The sequence below is a fragment of the Artemia franciscana genome, chromosome 3 (genome assembly GCF_032884065.1).
Source record: "Artemia franciscana chromosome 3, ASM3288406v1, whole genome shotgun sequence".
In the NCBI taxonomy this organism is placed as follows: domain Eukaryota; kingdom Metazoa; phylum Arthropoda; class Branchiopoda; order Anostraca; family Artemiidae; genus Artemia; species Artemia franciscana.
Genome location: NC_088865.1, coordinates 26847061 through 26870923, shown reverse-complemented (window position 1 = coordinate 26870923; position 23863 = coordinate 26847061). Strand labels below are relative to the sequence as shown.

Genomic DNA, 23863 nt, shown 5'->3' with positions numbered 1-23863 from the left:
TTCCTTATATTTGTCAGTAATGTTTCAAGATGCAGATAAAACAAGAGATTGGCTTTTCATAGGTACTCTAATTTTAACTTTGAATTTATTCAGGAGTTTAGATCAAATTTTCCGCTTTTGGTTTGAATTCAGTTTTTTCTCTTCCTTTCTTGAAGTAGTTGAAGGCCTTTGAAAGAAATAATGTTTTACGTCAGGAATGCCTAGTGCGTCTTTTTGGTGTAAACTCTATCCTTATTGACCACCGATTTTTGGTGATTTTGGTAAATGATAAGGATTTTCGGTGATTCCCTGGTGAAAAACAGATGGTTTTTCTTTAATTGACATGGCAACTCTGTACCTGGCATTGCAAATTAATTTTAAAAATGAACATGCATCAACCTTTTGTCAACTTTCTACATTTTACTCACGAGTGGCCTAGAGACAAGAAGAAAGATCTAAATGAGCTTCAATCTATGCCTCTTTATAAAATTCCCCGGAAACTAAAGGTCTCACTTCTATTCAAGCTTGAGATTGAATAACAGTCTAGACTATCTTACTCCATGCTAATTTCTACCTTTTGTTTTGAGTAGTTCCATATCAAATTTGTGGTGTACAGATTGACAAAGTTGCTTGTTTATATTAAATTCAAGGTTAGGAGTTTCGCCTATTGTAGAAACTAATTGAGTTAAATGAATGAAATTCTCAGGATTAGATCCAGAATCTAAATGTCCCCTGAAAAGGTACTTGGAAGTGCCTACCTCCACCCCTTCAGCTCTGAAGTGCTATGACCTTTTACATTTGGTGTCTTTTTAGGAGGTCTGCTTTACATAAGAAAACATGATAAAAAAAAAACAATTTTAGGCCTAGCATACTTCATATAGCCTATGCTTAAAAAATGTTGTACATATATAATTTGGGCCCTACATTTGCACTTTAGGGGGGAAGGAGTGGTGAAAGTGGTTCACCCATAGAGAACATGTTAACTAAGCCCATATTTCTTAAGCATATTATAAAGTAAAAACTTTTCATCAAGTTCCCTTGTGGAGTAGACCTGTTAAACTGATACCTTACAATCATTACATTCTAAGAGTAAAACCTAAGGAAATACTTTAGGTTACTGCTCAAATGAGGCACCAGAAATGAGTTATCATCTGAAAATACCTCAAACCAGGCAGGGGTATTACTAGCCAGAATGTTTGGGGGGGATAGATTGATTTTACTGACTGGTAGATCATTTATACCAACTGTTTTCACCACTAATTAACACAATATCCAATTTAATACAAAACTGCAGATTGCAATTCAGCCTTAAGAATCACATAATCTGAGGAAGAATAGCTGCTTAGGTCTTTTTCCCATAAGAATTATTAAGAGTTACATGGTGACCTAGTAAAGAATGCAGCAATATATTAGGAGGAAAGTGATAACATGATCCATATACAAAAACATCTAACAAGTAAAAAATTGGCAAATTTAAATTAAAATGCACCAACTAAAGAAAAAAAAAGAAGGAAATGCAACTATGCACCCTTAGTCAAAAATTTAAATGTCTTGGTTTTCAATATAGCCAGACTTTCAGTATTTTGTTGAGTTTTAGCTTGTCTATAATGTCAGTCTTTCAGCTCTTCATGACAAGGTGATCCAAATGGTCAATGTCCATCATTGTGTATAAATGTGTCATAACCAGTTTCAGTTTGCTAAAACTCCTTTCTGCTGTGGTTTCAGTAGGTGGTGCTTTCACAAACCATAGGTAAATTGGCCAGAGTCAGGAATATCAAAGGTGATGCAATTTTGACTTTGGTACTTTGAGTGTTAGTCCTTGCTGAAAAGTGTTTGAAAGCATTTAACTCTGAAATTAGTTCTACAGGATCCAAGCTTTTCCAGGAGACATCTTCACAAGTTTAGAAAGGCATTCATTGATGTCATCCATTTTTTCCAGTAAACCTAGCAATGCTGGCCCCAAAAAAGATGATTTGTTGTAAATTGTATCATCTTTTTTGGGGCCAGCATTGCTAGGTTTACTGGGCAAAATGGAGCTGTTCACTAGGGCTCTAAGGACACCACAGAGCTCCTTAGCATAGAACAATTTGCAGTTATCCAGTGGGTTGGCTCCAGAATTAGTAATTGCCTCTGAATAATGAGTAGACAGATGAATATTTTTTATATATTTTCATTGAGAATGTAAGAATCCCCATTTTTTTGAACAGCAATAAAATATTTACTTACCAATTAGAGATCTGTTGTGCTGTAGTAAGTTTTCAGTAAAGCACAAACATCATCTGTTAAATATTTGGCTGCTGGATTTTGGTTTCATAAAGTCACTGGGTCATTTCAAAATCATCTTTAAATAATGTCTGTATTTATGTAATTAAAACGGGAGGGTTAAGCCCTCTAATCACACTCTCTATTTGATTACTGGACAATGAAGGGGTAAAAAAAAACCTGTAATATGTCTATGCTTATAAGGTTCAAACTTGGGTTCATTCAAATGGGTCTGCATGAATTATGTTGGTCTTGTGGGCTTATTTTTTAACTTTCAGCTTTTCTGATCAAGATAGATATCTTGAAGTTTGAATTCTATTTCATGAAAGGTTGCTGAGGCATCCTTTGGTGGGTGAGGGATTGAGTAATGACCCTTATAAGGGCACTAAAACTTTTAATTGGGAATTGGATGAGCCTCTCTCTAATATGTTTACAATTGCCTGTTCTTTATACTAAATGCAGGCAAAAAGAAAACCATATAACATGAGAGATAAATTGGTCTTTTCTAATGTTGGGTGATAATTTGATTACACTATATATTGATATTTTTACTCTTGATAGTTGGTTTCAGTATTTCCAATTAGTTTTTTTATTCAGATTAGCTATTGGCTTTGGCAAAGTTAAATAAAGAATTCAGTGCTTATATCTTAGCCAGTACATGATCAAGAATTTGGATCTACAAAAGCAGAACTGGTTTATTGCTGTTTGTATATGGAAACATTTAGCTTTGCCTTAGTGGAAAACTACATTGTAGCTATATTTTAATAAATATTTAGTTGGTATTTTGGTTAGCTTACATATTGCTTGCAGACTACTGAGATGATATATATATATATATATATATATATATATATATATATATATATATATATATATATATATATATATATATATATATATATATATATCATCTCAGTAGTGTCTCCCAATCATCTCAGTAGTGTCAACTCCTTATCTGTAGATCCAAATTCTAAAGTGTATACTGGTTAACAGATAAGTGCCAAAAATACCAATATTATGGTAAGTGAATATCATTGAAATGTAGAATTCAAATTACTTGGGCTCAGGATAAAGAAAGACAACCTACTGGCCACTTTTGGCTATTCAAACTTAGCAACAGGTCAATGCTTTTCCCTTAGAATTGGTTCTATCTTTCAGTTATTAAATTTAAAAAACATGTTTTTTCACCTGAAAGTAAGGTTCAGTATCAAAACTTAAAACAAACAAAAATTATTCCGTATATGAGAGGGATGTCCTTCATATACCTTTTTCTAGTATTTTATAAAAGGTTTCTATTCTAGTTAAGTAGCCCTGGTGTTTCTGTTTTTAAAGAATTGTAACAAAAAGTGAAACTTTAGTGTATAGAGCAAGGTATTGAAGAGGGGGTATCTCCTTTCATTTATGGTGTGATTTCTTTTTGTTTCAGGTTTCAATATTCCTCCCTAGTTTCAGTTCAGAAAGAACTCATTTTTCTATTTAATTTTTGATTGTTGACAAATAATGCAGGGAAACCCCCACAACAAATCCATCCCTGCTGAAATTTCACCCAGAAATTTTCTTGTGGACAAAATTGCCTAGAAAATTCTCTTTAGCCTGCTTTCATTTGAAAAAAACTTGTTTCCCATTTAATTTATAATATTTTTTCAAATCATACTGGAAAAACCCTTTGATGGGAAATTTTTCCTTGAAATTCCATCCTCTGAATGGAAAGTTTCTCCTGCAGAAAACTCCCTTCATTAAGAATTTCTCCCCTGTAAAATTTTCTCATGACAAATATCTACTGTGGAAAATTCTGCTATGTAGAATTTCTCCTGCTGAAAACCTCCCCATGGGGAATTTCTCCCCTGGGAAATCCCTCCCTCCCACATAAAACTCCCCCTGAAGATTTTAACCTCTCTCAAAATTTTCCCCAGACAATGTCCTTGAAACACCTCTTGATGTAGAATTGTGTCAGCAAAGAGAAAGTAAGATAAATTTCATATAGGAGTTCTGGCAAATTCTCCCATGTAATATTTCCCCTTGTATGTTCATTTCAGGAAACTTCCCTGCATATGGAAAATTCTCCCCATGGAGAATCCTTCTGCAGAAAATTCCCCACCCTAAAAACGTCTGTTTACTTCCAAATAACAAATACTATATGAAAACAATAGGCAAAATTCATAACTTATAGCCCTTTCCCCAGGTACTATGGAGGGATAATGACAGTTTCCTTGGAACATCTCTACATAAAAAACTGAATTGGCAAAGAGAAAGTTTGAGAAATCTCGTATAGGAGTTCTGACAAATTCTCTCATGTAAAATTCCCCTTGTTAGTTCACCCGTGGAAACTTCCTTGTCCATAAAAAATTCTACCCATGGAAAATTCCTTCACAGAAAATTTCCTCTCTCCAAAAAATGTCTTTTTACTTAAAATTAAAAAATACTACACATAAACAATAGGCAAAATTCAACACTCAAAAGGCCTTTCTCCAGGTTGTGGGGGGTCATGTTATCTCTGGAGGCACAGTTGGTCTTTCAGCTATGGTAAAAAGAAATGGACATGTCAAAATTTGGATTGGATGACCTCAGGGGGAAAAGGGCATGGGAGGGGAGCTAGTTGCCCTCCAGCATTTTGGGTTATTTCTAAAGGGCATTAGAACTTTTATTTTCGTTTGACTGAGCCCTTTCCCAATACTCTGGGGCCATTGGTTGGATACAACTGCTCTTGTGAAAAAAAAAAGAATAAATAAACATACATCTATGATCTTTCTTCTGACAAAAAGTACAAAATCTCATATTTATGCAGATTGGAGGTTGAAATCTTTAGAGTAGAGTTCCATGATATTCTGAATCTCATGGTGCGCTTTCATTAAGATTCCTTGACTTTTTGGGATATTCTTCCCCTTTCTCAAAAAATCCTGCAAATTTTCTCAGGCTCTTATCTCTTGATAGGAACATTAAACCAAATAAATCTTATATATTTGTAATCAGTATGTAAAGCCTAAGGTAAATGTACTGATGGTTTGACGTTTTTGTAAAAAAAAAAAAAAAAAAAAAAAAAAAAAAAAAAAACTTCATATACCCTGAAAGGCTAAATTTAAAGACTTTTGGTTATAAAAGGGTTTCATTATCTAGGAAAAACATCAATTAATCTAACTGTTTTATTAGAAGTTTGAAGTTTTATCACAAAAGGGCACAAAACCCCAATTTTCTTAAATTGGAGCATTTTCACCTACAAATTTGACAGAACAAAAAAGTTACCTGTTTTTGATGTAATTCGGAACCCAGTTCAACACATGTCGAAATGCTTGGGGAATACTTCTGGGTGGACCCTGGTGCATTTGACATGCCTATTCTTTTTACTTTATTTCATTGTTTCGCTTCATTTTTTTTTTTTTAAATGTGTAAATGTATAAAGCACTCTCAGATAGTGGAAGCAAAAAAACTGAAAAAAAACTGCCTCAAACATAGGGACGAAATGGGACAATCATATGGCGTGTAATCGTGTGACCTAGGTTTCTATAATACAAGGTGTAATATGATAGTGTGATAAAGGTCTCTCTATAAACGCTATCTGGAATGGCCCACATCCTCTCACCTTTAATGGTCCAGTCAAGATTTCTTTGCTTTTCACAGTAAAAGTTTTGTCAACATTTGGCCATTTCAAAGTTAATCTACCATTTTAATTCTCTTTAAAAATGTTAGTTTTGATTATCCTTTGTATGGAAAGTCCAGAATTCTTGAAATATGTATGTCCTACTTAAGATTATTAGAAGTTTGTGACACCAAGGAGTTTAACATGTTTCATTAGCATTTTGGGTGGGACAGGGTCTAAGAAAACGAGAGTGGATTTCAAGAATTTTAAGAAGTATGTTGTCTTTATGTTTAACTTAATGGAATTCACTTTCATATGTAAATTCTTAGCATTGTCCAAAACATGGGTAGGATTTTGATGAGGTCATTTTTGATAGTTCTATGACATACTTCAAGGATCAGCTGGTCATCTGCATATTAACACCTTTGAGGGAATCTTACCAATTTCATGATCAATACTAAATATATGAGTGGTCCTAACAAAGTTCCTTGAGGAATTCCACCCTAATTAAGGAGGGGTTCGGAGAGAATATTTTGTATTTTACAGCTTGGGAGATATTTGAAAGAAAACATATATAAAATTTACTAAGAAAGAGTCTACCTCAAACTTATTCAGTGATGAATGAATTAGATTTTTGTGATCAATCAAGTCAAATGTTCAAAATATGAACATAGTATGAGGCCAAGCAGCAGTTCCTCAGATGATGGAAAATCTAGCATCAAATCAGTAAATCTACTATTTCAAAAAAACTTTTTTTAATGTTTTTTAATGTGAAATATTATTAGAAATAGTAATCATCAAAATCTCTCGTTGTTGAGAAAGTAATCGTAAATTCGACAACTATGCTTTCATCAGAGGATCCTTGAATTGCAACACCAATTTTTTCTTGTCTGATTTTCATGTTCAGTAAAGTTTTGACAAAGTCACCTATATTTCAACAAGGCCTGTTGCTTTCTGCCAAAACATGGTTACTACAAGATATTCTCAAAATAAATGAATCTCATAAAAGTGGCTCCTGGTCAGATTTTAAAAACTATCAGCCAATTTCTGTTACGTCTATTTTTTGCCGAGTGATGGAAAAGTTGATTGTTTCACGCGTTCAAAAGTATTTTGACGGAAATCGTCTTTGGAATCCTGCTCAGCATGGTTTTCGAAAAAATAGGTCTTGTAATACTCAGCTTCTTGAGGTTATTTTGGACTTTCAACGTTTTGCCGATTTAGCTATACCCTTTGGCTGCATTTACATCGACTTCTCGAAGGCATTCGACAAAGTCTTAATACTCACCCTTCTTAAAAAATGTGCAGCTTATAAATTGGGTAAAAAAAACAATTGCATTTATTGCTGATTATCTAAATGGACAAACTCAGCAGGCTGTTGTTGGTAAAGCTATGTCATCCTCAATTGATGTGTTAAGCAGAGTCCCCCAGGGTAGCTGCCTGGGTCCAATTTTATTTTGTTTATTTATCAATGATCTGCCTTCCTCTGTTCAGCATTCTACTGTCAAGATGTTCGCGGATGATGTAAAACTTTATCTATCAGTACGAGACCAAAACGATGTGCAACTTTTACAGGGGGTTCTTGACTCTCTAACTTATTGGTGCGAATCTAATTCCATGTTCATAAACCCTTCTAAGTGTGTTGTTCTACACTATGCTCGTAAACTCCCACCTGTGCATACTTACCAGCTGTCTGGCATACGAATCCCTTCTAACGAAATAGTGCGTGACCTTGGCGTTTACTTTGATACCCAATTGAAATCTGATAAGCATGTTTCGGAAATTGTAAAAAATGCAAATTATCGTTTATCGTCTATAAGGAGAAGCTTTAGTAGGTTTAACCTTCGTAATTTCTTACTACTATACAAATCAATGGTCCACCCTCTTCTTGAGTATAATACTTCTGTTTGGTTTCCATTAAGTCTAACGGATGAGCATAAGATAGAAAAGGTTCAGAGAAGGGCCACTAGATTGGTCCCATACCTTCAGCGCCTTTCCTATTCGCAGAGACTTTCTAGGCTTCAACTCCCGTCGTTGAAGTTTCGTAGACGTCGCAATGACCGTGTAAATGTGTTCCGTATAATTAAAGGAGTGGATGATGTTGATCCAAATTTATTTTTTTAAAGTTAGCCATTATCACTCTACTCGTCAGCATGATTATAAATTATATCCCCCAAAACCACTGAAAAAAATTGGTCAATTATCTTTCGTTAGTAGAGTTGCCGGACCATGGAATGGTTTGCCTTTGCAGGTTGTCGAGGCAGAGAGTGTTCGAATTTTTAAGAGTGCATTAGTAAATACGCCTTTTTATTTAGACGCTTTTGTTGTGTAGTGTCGTGTTATTTATAAGTTTTTGCTGTTTAGTTTGTCGTTGCCAATTTACTTTAGATTAGTATTATGATTTTGTGTTTTTGTGTCTTTGCGACAAACATTGATGCTTACCGCTATTCGTAATAAATAAATAAATAATGGAAGCCAACATCTACATCTGAATTTGGCTGAAGGAACACTTTTAATTGGTCTGTTATTTGACTACATCAGACAAGAATTTTTATACTTCGAACATAGTTTTCGTTAATATAATATTAGCTGCCATTTTCACTAATTGTATCAAGAAAAAGTCAATGTGGATACATTTTAGAGAAGATCAGATGCATCTTGATGCATTGGTGCAGATCCCAACTCTTTTTTGCCAAAAATAACCAAGCAATGACAGTTTGAACATTAGATAGCAAAAAATTGCTGGGGCTCATTTTGCATCGAAAACAGGAAACTGACTGAGTTGAATATTCTTTTCTTATTGGGTGTCCATGCGTCCATGTCTCCATGTCCATGTTTCGCATTGTTGAAATATACTGACAGCTTCAAGAGATGGTGTTCCAAGTCATGACTAAGCAGAGTTTTTGAAGGAAAATTTCAGCAATATCAAAATGTGGTATTGCTAGTATTGAATTCCATTTATTACAAATGTGAAGTAAAGATTTTAATTCAAAATTTAAGTTTATTGAGCTTCCTTATCAAGATATGCGAATTATATTTTTCTTTGCTGATATTATATTGCAGATCAAATACGATTTGAAGACTGGTAAAGCAATTGATGTTTTTGAAGTCCGAACATCAGAATCTCATTCAACTAGTAGAACTTCAATGTCTCTACAAAGAAAATCTGGCCCCACCTGTGAAGCTGTGAGAGGTAGTGTGCAGAACATGCCGTTTATTCCTGGTGGTGTACAAATTGACGAGAATCCAGGTCTTAAGTCAGTGGCATTGGATTTTGACAGTAAGCTTCCTCTCAGTCTTCTCTGTTAAGACCGGATGTGCTGTTAAAATAAGTAAAAATGAGGTCAATACCCTGGGTTGACACAGTGGCAGAGCAATGAGGGTTTGGAGGCTCAGACCCGTCCCCTTTAATAGAAAATTAAAGATTATATGTTTTGAATGTGTAATGGTTGTTTAAAGATGCTTTTTCCTGTGATGTTCTAGGTGCTTGTAAAAGAAGGAAGTGTTAAATAGGGTGTGCGTATAACTGAACCCCTAGCAACTGAACCCATACAACTGAACCCTCGTGTAACAAAACCTCCATGAAAGTGAACCCTTTGTAATTGAGCCCCTGTGCAACTGAACCACTGTTCAACTGAACCCCCTTGCAACACAACCCCATTTAACTGAACCACCGTGCAACTGAACCCCCTCGCACCTGAAACCTTGTGTAACGAAGGCTTTTTGCAACTGAACACCTGTATTTAGTTTTTCAGTATTTTATGAATATGGGGGAATGTCATGGGGTAAAACACAAGCTATAATCTTTACATGTTCAATCTTGTTGAAATTGTTTGTTTTTTAAAGCTATGATATAAGTGCCTGTCAAGCTCATTAATAAAAAACCTCGGTTTCGTTGTCACAAAAATAGAAAGACAATTTGTCTCCAGCTCTTTCAGATGAATCAGAACTTTCTTGAACGTTGAGTAATAAACATTTGTGTGAAAATCTTTGAACTTTGTTAATTTAAATAACGGAATCTGATCAGATTTCTTTTGGGGAATGTAGCTAAAAAAAAAGGCTTGGGTGGATACTGGATGCAATCTGACATTTTTTCAACATTCCTCTTAACATGTCCTGAGAGTTTACTTAATGCCCTCAACTGTTCTTGACATATTGTAGATATGTCTTCTTGTAAAACTAAATGCACATAGTGTCTTTCGATTTAGTTGAAGATGTCTCTAAACGTTTCCTGAATGATATGACAGCTGATACAATCAACCGTTCTTTAGATATTGCTGGTATTTCCTTTTCACAACCAATAAAGGAAAAAGTCTAAACTAGGGCCCAGGAAGTTGTTTTCATGTACTCATCGCCCTATTTCATAGAGAAACCTTTTCGTTGAATTCACAGTCTACTGTTCTAGGTGATTAAGGTTGATTGTGTTTGGGATTCTTCGGGATGTTTCTTTAAAGTTTTACCTAAACACTCCAAGCTTTTTTGGATATGTAGGATCAAACACGCCCTCTTTTTTGATAAAAGACCTTATATGCTAACAATAGGTAACGTGCATAAATTGTAGCCCTTGCACCAGGGACTGGGGCTTATGAGCCTCTGCCAAAGTTTATATGACCATCCCTTCCATAAAAACCGTGTATTTCAACAATTGGCAACTTGCATATTTACATCCCTTAACCCAGGGTTGTGGATTTTTTTTTCAGTCACGAAGGCGTTGTTATTCGGCCATTGGGATTATATTGAACACAATGGCTATGTCAAAATTTTGGTCGGAAAAATATGGGGAAAAAAGAACACGGGGAGACTGGTTGCCCTCCGGTCACTTTTGACTCTCAAAAATAGGCAATAGAACTTTCAATTTTCATTCGAATAAGCCCCTTCCAAAGTTTACTTGACCACCCCTCACGTATGAATTGTGTCTGGGAAAATTATAATAAATCACTGAAGCCTAAGGGCTCTTTAATATAGACAACGAATTGCATCTGACACAATTCTGTTCCTTATGCTTACCACATTTTTTTTTTTTACCTTTTTCTTTTTCTTTTTGAATAGTTAAGACTTAAACAGGGAGACAGGAATAAGTTTAGTTTTGCATCGTTGGTAAATACTAATTACTGCAGTTTGAACTTATCTTATTTTTTCCACCAATAAAGAGTTCTATTGTTATTAGAGGAAACCTAACACAAAGTGATTATAAGGCAACCATACTCCTCCTACGTCCATTTTCTCTGCCCTCCCCCCAAAGACATCCGATCAAAATTTTGAGATTGTCATTTTGCTCAACATAGCTGAAAAGTCCAATAGCTATGCAACTGGGGATGACAAGACCCCCAAAAAAACCCTTTGGCAAGGGCTCTAGTTTATACAACTTGTTCATTGTTTACCTATGGGATTTTTGATTTAGAAATAGAGTTCATTGATTTTGCTGCCCATGGTTCCGCCATTACTTCTGGTTTTGTTTTGGGCTTGAGATCTCTCGTTCTTGCATTTTGCAGAGAAATCCCAAGGCGTTGCCTTCGATACTAAGCTGTTGCTCATGTGATTGCTAATTGCCCCCTTAAGCCTGCCAAAATTAACTGTTCCAGATGTGGTGGCCACCAGGCAAACACCAAGGACAATCCACGTAACGCTTTGCCAAAATGTGCAAATTATGGTAAAGATCATGTGTCCTAGAGCCTTAGATATCAGGTACTAAGGAAAGCTTTGTCTAGTGCCTCAGAATGATATACTCAACGCAAACCAGCCTTGTGCGTTTAAACATAAACGGTATCACCCATTTTTTAAAAAGGGAATGTAGAACCTCAATGTTCCTCTTTTCGACCAATTATTGTTGCGACATCTCTCTGTTAACTTTTTGAACTTCTCTTCAGAGACGATCTTGAAAAGACATGCTATGCTCCACCGCATCAGTTCGGGTTCAAAGGAGGAACAGGATGTGCTGATACACTTACAGTCGTGGCAAACGCTCTAATTGATGCAGAATCTGCAGGGGAATGTCTTGCTCTTGCTAGCCATGACGTCAAACGCGCCTTTGACTCGTTAATACAACCCGCAATGCTTCTGAAAGCTGCCAAGCAAGGGCTAAGCCCTGCAGTTATTTTCACACTTCGGTATATGTATTATCGACCGCATATTCGACTAAATTTACGGTCTGATAAGAATAGGCCTCCAGTTGCTCGAACAAATCTCATTCCGGCTTTAAAGGGTGTATGCCAAGGAGCAGTTTCTTCACCTGGTCTATTTAATACCTACGTTATTGACGCTCAGGATCTATGTCCTTCCTCATTAATTTTATCGTCAAGAAATCTGTCACTAATTTACTATGCTGACGATATTCTGAATCTTAGTCGCACCCTGCAAGGAGTCAGTGATGTTTTCTCTATTCTCGAAGCAGAATACCTTAAGCTTGGTCTAGATTTCAATTCTTCTATGTTGGAAATAGTCCTTTTTAACTGGGTTCAACTTGTCGTTTACCTTCCCTATCTTGATCTCCCTTTAGGTTCATCCATACGCCACACTCGGTACCTCCTTGTTGAAGATCTAACCCGCCGCATTTCTGCATCTTATGCGTCAATAATGTTCGCTCAGGATCTATAATACCTTAAGCTTGGTCTAGATTTCAATTCTTCTATGTTGGAAATAGTCCTTTTTAACTGGGTTCAACTTGTCGTTTACCTTCCCTATCTTGATCTCCCTTTAGGTTCATCCATACGCCACACTCGGTACCTCCTTGTTGAAGATCTAACCCGCCGCATTTCTGCATCTTATGCGTCAATAATGTCCTGCAAGTTCAGATTCAACTTGCATTTGCTAGCTAGCCTTTTCAATGCAATAGATCTCCCTCACATTTTGTATATTTCACCCTTTTGGAAACTGCTAACTATTACTGACCAAATAAAAATACGGTCGATCTTCTTCCGTTTCGCAAAATATTTACTCCACCTTCCACCCTGGCAAAGCAACTCAAAAATCGTCCTTCAGTTTAATATTGCTGACCCAAACATTGCAGTAGCTAGAGTAATAGCTAAACACAATAAAAAAATGAATGTGACTGCCCATGAATGGTATTCTGTACTATTTCAGTAGTCTCTGCCTCTTTTTTTGTTGTTGTTGTTTGTTTGTTTTCCTTTTTTCTCTATCTCTTTTGCTCCGTCTTGTTCAAAACTTTGTATTTTTGTGTGTCTGTGTCATCACCTTATATCGTGCAGTTTGAAAGAGGTTAAGATGTTTTTGTGGTGCTTTTTTTAAGTGTTTGTCTTCGCGCTCAGTGTATATTTTTTTTTCTTTCGTTTATTGCGCGCTCAGTGTGTATTTTTTCTTTCGTTTATTGCTCCGTCTTTTGCTTTTTTTTGTATGACGGGTTTTCCAATAAATAATAATAATAATAATTAAGGATAAATAACTTCTGCTTGACAATCTCTTATCTCATGATATTATTTTTCTGCAAGAATAGTTTTTAACGAAGTTGAATATTTCTAGTCTTAAGTTTTCTTCTTCCTACAATTTGTTCCCTCGTGAAACAGGTAAAACAAAAGGCCTTTCATCTGGTGATCTAGCGATTTTAATCTGTTGTGTAATTAACGCCATCTATGTTTGCGACTACTTGCAACTAGGCTACTTGTGACTACGACTACTTATGACTGCGACTAATTATGGCTGTTAAATATATTGCCAAAATATCCGCTTAGGTTATTATCATTGTATTATTTGCTGTATTCACAAATTTCTACGTTATCTTCTCTTGCTTTGTAGGTTTTCTTTTCCTTCAATTATAACATCATCTTCAATTTCTCCGTGAAAGTTCTATTTTCTTCTCTATTATTATAACTTGGAGTTAAGATACTCGCAGTACTTCGGCCAACTTTGGGGTCTCTAATTACACAAATTGAAAATTATCATGTGGCTTTGGCTTAAACAAGGTGAGACTTGCCTACTTTACGTCTAAGATTTTGAAAGGTAGCAAGGGGGTGTTGTATGGGCAATGGAATCACTTTGGTTCCCTAATTAAACCTTTGGAAATCCTGGAATAATTTAGGCTCAAAATAAGCTTCACTTTCCTACTTTTCGGGAAAAAATTTGGGGGGGGGGATGTTGAGGGAGCCACTGTTCCACTTTCGTTTTTCCGTCATAAAGAAGAATATGCTCGTTTAAACAAAGTTGAATATATCTCCTTTCTAATGCCCAGCGATTCATACCCCGGCTTGGATATCGCGCACATTTTCACCAAATCATAACTTAAATTTTTTGGAACCGAGTTAGGGTTCGAAGTCGTTTACGCATTAAATAAAAAAGACAAGTTTTTCTAACTGAAAGCAAGGAGCACCAATAAAAATTGAAACGAACAGAAATGATTGCGTATATAAAGGGGTTTGCCCCCTCCTTAATACCTCCTCTTCACGCTGAAGTTTTTTAGTACTTAAAACAAAGCTTCTTATTGTTCTAATTAAAAGACTTTTGTGTTCCAGGAGTTGTTCTTAAAGAATTGGTACAAAGAGTCAAACCAGTGTAAAGAGCGAGGCATTAAGAAGAGGGCGATCCCCCTCATATACGTAGTAATTTCTTTACTTTCAGTTGAAAAAAAACTTTTTTGTTTTGTTTTTTTTTTAATTTAATTTCGGGTTGTTTTTAAAATAATGCTGGGAAATCCAGCTCCTCTTCCGTGCAAAGATCCTCTAGACAATTCAGTCCCAGTGAAAACTTACCTTGGGCAATTATCATTAACATCTCCACACGTAAAATTGAGCCAGTAAAGAGAAAGTAAGACAAATAAAAAGTATTTTGTATAGGAAGTCTAAAAAAAATCCCCCGGCGTACAATTTCCCCTTAAAAGTTTACCACCGTAAACTTCCCTCTCCACGGAAAATTCTTCACGCGAAAAATACCCCAAGCATATAATTAATCTCCCTCCAACCGGAATATGTATTCATGCTTCCCAATAACAAATACTAAAACCTATGTAAACAATGGAAAAATTTTATAACTTTAAGATCTTTCCCCAAGCGCTGAGGGGAGGGGGTCATATCTTCCCCAAAGGCATAGTTCCTGGAACTTTGAACTATGCTGAACAAAATAACTATCTCACGATTTTGAAAGGACAATTTCGTGGGGAATGTGAGTGGGGGGGCTAGCTGCCCTCGAGTATTTTTGTCACTTAAAAAGGGCACTAGAACTTTCAACTTCCGTATGAAGAGTCCTATCTCGATATTCTAGGATTGATACGATACCATGGATCATTACGATCACCCCTGGAAAAAAAAAATTATAAATAAACACGAATCCATGACCTTTTTTCTGGTAAAGAATACAACAGTCCACAGTTGTGCAGATGGAAGCTGAAAACTCTTCAGTAGGGTTCTCTGATGCGCTGTATCTAATGGAGTTATATTTATTAAGATTAAAGATTTTTAGGGGATGTTTTTCCCCTTCTCGAAAATCAGGTAAATTTTGTCAGCTGTTAGCGTTTGATGGGTAAAACAAAACTAAATGAATTTTACGTGTTTGGAATCAGCATAATAAGCTGATTCTTTTGATGTATCTATTGATACCAGAATTCCGTATTTTATAATTTTGGTTACTTTTGAGCCGCTTCGCTCCTTGCTCAGAGTTCGTTACCACGAATTGTTTGACTGAGAAAGAGTCGTTTAGATCATTCTTTCGACCAGTTTTTATGGGTTTCATTTGATTGACTTTAAATCTTAGTTGGGACTAATCTTGTTTTAGCACCAATTGTGGACTTAGCTCGCTCTTGCATCGAATGGAAAGTTGGCTTATGTGTGTACCGGATCTGGACGTAGCTCATTTCTAAACGCAGTTAGAACTCTGCTCATTTTTAAATCGAGTCAGTATCCATGTTTTGTATAGAATGATGACTTAGGTCTTTTTATACCAGTCAGGAACTTGCTCATTTTTTGTGCCGAACTGAGGCCTCGTTTCCGCACAGATCCTGGACAGATCCCAGATTTTTGGTGAGGGAGACTAGCCTGGTAAACTAAATCTGGATCTTGACAATTTTTTTATGATTAGCTTGGATTGGTCGCATGAAATTGATAACCTCTATGGAAGTGCTGGGGAATTAGCAAAAAATTAAAAACGCTGGGAGTGACTTAAAATTTGTTAGATAGGCCCCTTCAGCAAAAATAATTTCTCCAAGAAGTGTCAGATCATTGACCTTTACAGCCAATGCACTTGAAGGTTTCAAATTTTCCTGCCTCAGAAGCTATTGACTTTAGAAACTCTGAAGCTTCTTAGCGCCTCCACCAAAAAGAGCCAACGGTCTGAAATGTCTTGGGGAAGTCTCACTGACTATAGCTGTGTATCCAATAATTTAAAAGGAGCCAGGTTCTTTTATACAGAAGGTAGATTAGGTCCAGAATTGACAAACGCCTCTGAATGCGTAGCCATTTGGTCCCCTCAGCTCAATTTACTTGTATCATGAGTAAAAGTGGATTCAAGCAGTTGCTTCGAAGGGGCCCACGCCTCTTAAAATCTCCTCTCTCATGTCCTATTGACTTCAGATGCTTGCCCCATATGTTTAAAACCTACCAAAGAAAAACGAAACTTCCTTTCTGTTAGAAAGTTTAAGGGGCTAAAATTTGAAAGTTGACAAAGTTTACAGTAGTTGGGTAGTGTTCAAAAAGTTACGAGCCTACTGTACCTCCTCATACAGATTGGAAATGTATTCATCATCTTAGTTCGAACAAGGTGGGACTTGCTTACCTTAGCCTTGTATCTAAAAGCTGATGTGCTATTGCAGGGGGTTCTGACCCACTTTCACTCGCAAATAACACTGATTGGAAATAGTTTTGTGATGTCTGTTCAAACAAGATGTAACATACCTTCCTTTCTGCAAGAAAAAAAAACTGCCAGGGAGATTGAAGAGGCCACACCACCACTTTGTGCCTCTTTTAATACTGATCAAAAATCCTTGTATAATTCCGGTTCACAAAAGTTGCCGAACGTATACCTTTTTAATAAACCGTTGATGGTGGGATGGGGGGAGGATTTATAAACAACTCATGGGCCAAATTTCCTCCTCCACTCATAGGTGTTGAAAGCCATTATATAGTTCTGGTTAAGACTAGGTATAACATGCCTACGTTTCCGCTAGAACCTTGGCAGTGTAAGGAATAGAGGAGGGCTTGGCTTTCTGTTAAAAAGCTAACAGAGTGAGAGGGCTTGACTGCAGAGGGGTCACGGATCTAATTGGGCCTCTAGTTTGTTTTACGGCGAATCAGGACTTATATCGTTGTTATTCAGAGTCATTATTCGTTTTGTCTGATGTATATTGCAAGAATGAAGTTTTCAGCCCCTCAAAATTTGTGATAATGTGATCTCATAAATGAAAGTTTTAAGAAAAAAAGACTGATGTTATATAGTTAATCATCTTATCGAGTATTACTGACTAGCTAAAAAAAATTAAAAAGACAAAAAGATAATGAAAAAACTGTCTCTCTTAGGCTCAAATGTTGGCTTCCTTGCCCTGAGCTAACTTTCTAATATCATTGGACTAATGGTGAACTATTTAAGCTTAGGGGCAAATGTGACACAATTTCTCTGCTTCCCTTCGAATTTTATAAAAAGTTTAATTAGAGTGTAAGTAGCGAAATTGATTTCCTGGTATTTAAGAAATTCTGTTTTGAAACAAAAATACGCCTAAATTAACTTTTCCTCGAAGTATTGTTATTGAAAGTCGAACTTTAATGTAGAGGAGGCTGAGGTGTGGTAACCTTTAATATGGGAATAACAGTGAACAGAGATTGAACAAAAAAATCGTTTTTCAAATTAACGTAAAGCTTGACATTAAAACTTAAAACGAACAAGACCCTGTGGATCCCTCCCCCATGCTATTCATACTAATTTTAACACCACTCCTTTCCAGTGAATGTTCGAAGACAAGACCAATCTGACAAGTAGCTTTGTTTTTTCATAGTGTTCTGAGACTGGAATGGCTTATTGTTTAGCATATCCCCCCCTCCCTCAGAAAAAAAAAATCAGTTCAGGTGATTTGAAATGCAATTGGTAAATAAAACATTTGCGATTTATAACCAAATGGTTATATGTGTATCGTTCATAAATGCTCTCAATAAAGAACTAAGAAAACCTTAGCTTAATGCACGAGGAGTTGAGAAAGGTGAGGAGGACCTCCCTTGTGCACAGGGTAGTTTCTCTTCATTTTAAGTGTTAATGCCGATTTTTACTTTCGTTTGAAGAAATTTGTTTTTATTTCTATACGAAGACTGTGATATGACCATATAACAGTAATACTAATGGGATATTACCATAGACATAATAGATGCTAACAAAGAGAGAACATGAGAAAATGTGTAAGAAGGCTTGAGAACATACAGAAACATGCTACATGCTCGGCTCAGAGCGTCTATCTCTAAAGCATTTTTTAGTGAGAGTTCAGATTTCTATCCTTGCGAGCTTGGGCTCAGGGAGGTTAAAAGGGTTTCTTATTTTTTAGCATCAAAAGTAGTCCTCTGTGTGGAAACCATCTACGATGTTTTTATTTCTTTGTTTTGTACCAAAGTTCTTACCAGGCCACATAGATACATCTGTATCTATTGTGCATCTGCTGCTTATATACTGCGTTGACAAATAATATGTAACCAAAGAACCATTTACTATTCGATTTCTGCAGAGAAATATAACAAATTTTTGAGCAGGTAAATTTTCTAGTGATATGAGTGACAGTTTGAGTCCCGCTGCAGCTCAAACTGTGACATTGCACAAGCATATAGGCCATATCTGTCTTAGATGTTGTTGTTTTGGCTTTAATATAGTACTAACCATTATCCTGATGTTTGGCTGCTGTTGTCACTTTTGGTCATTTCATTCGATTGTCATTCCTATTGAGCTTTTATGAATATACATTTTAGACTTGCTGACTGTACCACCAGGTTTTAAAGAAGGTATGAAGTTTGAATCAACTGCCCTAACCAAAGTCATTGAAACTGAATCTAAGTTACAACCAGAAGATGAGAAAAGAAGAACAACTGAGATGGAAAGGAAAAAAATTACAGAAGTATGTTGCAACCGAACTTTTTATATCAGTTTAGAATTAGGTATTTTTGAGACTACGCTTCCTTTCCATGACGAACAAATGACAATTCATTAGGGACAATTTGATAGTGAAACAACAAGAAAGTTTTTAGATATTTTGGCCACATGTACAGTGGCCTTCACCAGCAGATAAAATCTGCTAATGACGGCCGCTGTATATGTGGCCGAAATATCCAGAAATTTTTGTTTTTCTCTCTCTGTCAAATAAAAGGATTTGTCCCTATTCAACTTTTATTTGTAAGTCAGTCTAGTATTGTTTAAAATAGCATGTATATAGCCTACAAATTTTAAATCATATGTCAGATAACTACTTCTTTTTGCTATTTTGTGCTGCAAAACAGAAAACTTCACCTCGAGCAGAGACAAAATGCTATCAAGCGAAAATCTGAGATAGTCAATCGGCTTAGAACCATCGAGAGACTATATAAATCCTCTCGATTTCAAAGGTCAAACTGCCACATGGTACTGCATTTGTCCCTAAACGTTTACACTACAAATTATAGGATATCATATAAAATGTGTATACAATATTAAATATTGCATTATTGCGCACCTGTTGGGTGTGAAACCCTTAAAAGTTGATTTCAGGGTGTAATTTCCTTATTTTACGAGAGAAGTCCTTGCGAATAATGGGAAGAAGGGATTTAAGCTCTTGGCCCCCCCCCCATATTAATTAACATATTTAAACTAGCATGTAATAAGGACATTAAACTCGCTCTTCTATCTTTGTAAATTATTTTTAGTGCCAACTAAAAGTTATATTTACTGAATATTATTAGGTGAGTTGGAGGAGGGAGAAACTCCTCAAGATAAGTCTAAATCATGTTGAAAATTGTGATGTATTGTTCACTAGTTTTTATGTAAACTTATATATATTGATTTGATAATGCGTTATTTTCTTAATAGGTATTATATCACCTGCTTACTTGATCAGACGCAAAAGAGAAGGAGGGGGAGTATTTTCCAGGAACACTATTTTTCAAATGAATCCTCCCCCTCCCTAAAAGCTTAAACATCACTTAGCGAAAACTTTTTTGAATTTCAAGATCCTCTTAAAAACAAGTTTTAAAAGATGATCTTCCTTAGGGACGGTGTTTATTTTTCGAAGCATTCTGTGCAATAGTAAAACTTCAGCGCACAGGCTAATGGTGGACGGGTGGGAGCTTTCTTTGTATCGTTTCCTCTATTTGGGAAATATATACGTAGCTTTTTTAGTTTTATCTGCAATAGAAGGCTGCCTTTATCATGCTGTCCGCGGCGTGAACGTTTGAGTTATCTTCCTACTGTTCCGACTAAAATAGCTATCTTGAAATTTTGGTCCAATCACATGTTGTGGCTGGGTGCTACCTGGGCAAACATGAAAGACGGCATTGCATCGAAAAGACGACGAGTCACCTTTGGATTGGTTTAGGCTCTTAAAAAGGGCTTTAAGAACCCAAAACCTACTCCTAAATCAGCCATTTTCAGTTTCCTACGATCATCCGTTATGACTTATGGCTTAACATTTGTATTTTTAGCTAGGTAAGACCCACGACCCTAAAAAGAGCCAGAGAGTAGGTGTTTGTGATTCGATGAAGCGACTGGAACTTGTTACGACTGCCCCCTGATCTTGTTATTAAGGAAATCTTGAAGATAAATCCCAGAATGCTCAGAGGCCTTAGGATTCAACCCTTCGAATTAATAATGAGTGTGGTTTGAAGGGTACAAATAACTGGAGTTATATTCTCTGGTGTTGAACTGTTATTGGTTTTCTATTCTTCTTTTTTCGTTACTCTGCTTTTTCTTGTAGAGTGGGCACAAGTAAATTATTGTTATTATAACATTTAGCTGTAAGTTAGAAGTGTGCTAAGAAGAGCAATTCAGGTACAACCATGTCAGCTCCAAATATTGCCATCAATTTTTGTATACTGTTCAGCCGTCGTATGGGATGATAATTGACCCTATCCACATCTTTTACATTTAATGCATTAGAAAACACCCCTAATCAGAGAACAAAACTTAAAGGTCATTGAATTTTGTAAGAGACTATGGCTTCTTGATACAAAGCCCACCCCTCTCCTCCTTGGGCATAGGTTTAATCAGAATAAATGTGGAAGTAAATTGCTTGCATTGCTCACTCAAAAAATGAACTCCTTGCTTAGCTATGGAATACCATTTCGTTTTAATGTTCCCCTCAATTCTTTTCAGGAGAAGTCAGAATCCATGGATGACTTAAGCCATCACTTGATACCAGTACAATTTGCAAAGACTAAATCAACGGTTTGGGCTGAAGTAGTGGATGCAAACTTGCCTGTCGATTTTGAGAATTTGGTTCCAAATCCTGCTTTCACTTGGAACTTTGAACTTGACAGTTTTCAAAAGCAAGTAAGTGCCGAACTAGAACTGTTGACGATTTTATCCAAAGAAAAATTCTATGTGATATGGCTCACACATAGCAGGGTTAAAATAGCTAACTGTTCTTAACAAATACTTCTTTTACATAAGGTAAAAAAGTAAACATGAAACTGAAAAGAAGTGAAAAAAGCTTATAATTTACTCTGCAAGAATTGTCACTTATGACCTTTTTGCTTCAGAAAAAAGGATAGGTTTTCAGATATAAGTTTTTGTGTCTAACTAATTAATATTTCGATATTAAGAACATGTGTGTTGCTCATATGAGGTTCAGTATTCAAAGAAGCTTAAAAACTGACGTGACATGCTAACTTGTTTCAAAAACCGGATGAAATCTAACGCAAAATCTACGTCCTAATTTTCGAAAACGCAGCTGTTTCAGTAGTAGACAAACAGTGTTTGGATCTTTTATTTTGGCTATAACGAGATATGTGTTTGTATCTTAAGTCTCCACCTTTTTACAATCCCTTTTGACCTGCCTAGTAATTGTGTTGACCTTTTTATGGCAGTTGGTATTTACCAAGTGACATATAGCGATAGCAAATTCTGTCGGTCTGTCTGTCGGTCCCGGTTTTGCTAGTTTAGGCACTTTCAGATAAGGTAGGACGGTGAAATTTGGCAGGCGTATCAGGGACTAGACCAGATTAAATTAAAAATAGTCTTTTCCCCGATTCGACCATCTGGGGGGAGTGGGGGGACGGTTAATTCGGAAAATGAGGTATTTTTAACTTACGAGCGGGTGATCGGATCTTAATGAAATTTGATGTTTAGAAAGATATCGTGTTTCAGAGCTCTTATTTTAAATCCTAACCGGATCTGGTGACATTAGGGGGAGTTGCAAGGAGAACCTAAAATCTTAGAAAACGCTTAGAGTGGAGGGGTCGGGGTGGGAAAATAAGCGCAAGTCCTAGATACGTGACTGACATAATCGGAACTTTGGGGGAGTTGGGGGGAGGGTAAATTCTGAAAAATTAGAAAAAATGAGGTTTTTTAAACTTACGAAGGAGTGATCGGATCTTAATGAAATTTCATATTTACAAGGACCTCGTAACTCGGATCTGTTATTTTAAGTCCCAACCGGATCCAGTGTCTTTGGGGGGATTTGGGGGGGGGGGCTAGAAATCTTGGAAAACGCTAAGAGTGGAGAGATCAGGATGAAACTTGGTGGTAAGAATAAGTACAAGTCCTAGATAATTGATTGACCAAACCGGAATGAATATTCTCTCTTTGGGGGAGTTGGAGGGGGTGTTAATTTGGAACAATTAAAAAAAATTTTAACTTAAGAGTGGGCGACAAGATCTTAATGAAGTTTGATATTTAGAAGGAAATCATGTCTCAAAGTTCTTATTTTAAATCCCAACCAGATCTGGTGACATTGGGGGGAGTTGGAGGGGAACTGCAAACGCTTTGAGTGGAGAGACCAGGATGAAACTTGGTGGGTAGAATAAGCAAATGTCTTAGATACGTGATTGACGTAACCGGACTGGATCCACTCTCTTTGGGGGAGTTAGGAGGGAGGTCCAGTGCTTTGGCTAGTTCGGTGCTTCTGGACGTGCTAAGACGATGAAAACTGGTAAGCGTTTCAGGGACCTGCACAAATTGACTTGATAAAGTCGTTTTCCCTGATTCGAGCATCTGGGGGGCTGAAGGAAGAGGAAAAATTAGAAAAAAATGAGGTATTTTTAACTTACAATTGGGTGATCGGATCTTAATGAATTTTCATATTTAGAAGGATCTCGTGTCTCAGAGCTCTTATTTTAAATCCCGATCGACATTAAGCCACTGATTTTCCTTTTAAATTAATCTATTGACTCTTAGATTTTTCTATAGCTCATGCCATATAAGCTCTTGGCTCTTCCGACTTCGTCACAAATGCCATATGAGCTCTTAGCTCTTGTTTTTATTTATTTATAATTCAAAGACAATACTCTACCCGTTCAAGTATGATTTTTGATAGTTGTGTATTTTATTCATGTGCCTATTCAGGTTTATGTCGAATCTTCTGGTTTTTAGGCATTAAATTTATTCTAGGCTATTGTCAAACTGGAAAACAATGAAAGCGTTTTTATTGCCGCCCATACTTCTGCGGGAAAAACAGTAGTTGCTGAGTATGCTATTGCACTATCCCAGAGACATATGAGGAAGTAAGTATACTCTTTAGCTCGATATTTTGCCTTACTAGTCAATGCTGCTGTATGACTATGGAGATGAAATGTTTTCTGTTCTTTCGTAATTCAACCGTAATTTTTCAAGAGATTAAAGGGTATGGTTTCAAATTGTGCGTCCAATAATAAGGTAAAGGTAAAGAATACGGCATTGGATTTTACAGTCTCTACCGGCAGTGCTGATCTCCGTTTCTTGGTCCTTCAGCCAGGAAGTGCAATGGTGGGCTGGGGGCCAACCATCCTGTGCTTTCGCACACCCTTCCTGTTTAGCTTCCCCTGATTTCTCGAGGTACTAATTTAGAGCTTGGTCAACTCTGGCTGACCTTACAGAGTCACCCTACTGACCCCCGTCCCAAACTAAATAATTGGGTACACTAGGATTTGAACCCTCGCCCTTTCGGACAAGGGATCCTATATCGAGCGATCCAAAAGG

General features: G+C 36.5%; 1 protein-coding gene across 2 annotated transcripts in view; it reads left to right on the top strand.

The window, feature by feature from the left end:
• The first annotated feature begins 326 nt into the window (after window positions 1-326).
• LOC136025095 (superkiller complex protein 2-like) overlaps window positions 327-23863 on the top strand; it is a 71857-nt gene continuing 48320 nt past the window's right edge. The window contains exons 1-5 of one of the 2 annotated variants that reach the window (XM_065700818.1): window positions 327-485; window positions 8876-9092; window positions 18691-18836; window positions 21062-21238; window positions 23297-23409. In XM_065700818.1, coding sequence (XP_065556890.1) covers window positions 363-485; window positions 8876-9092; window positions 18691-18836; window positions 21062-21238; window positions 23297-23409 — 776 coding nt within the window. In that variant the 5' untranslated portion in view covers window positions 327-362. The remainder of the gene's footprint in view (window positions 486-8875; window positions 9093-18690; window positions 18837-21061; window positions 21239-23296; window positions 23410-23863) is intronic. The other variant, XM_065700819.1, reaches the window with a different exon arrangement.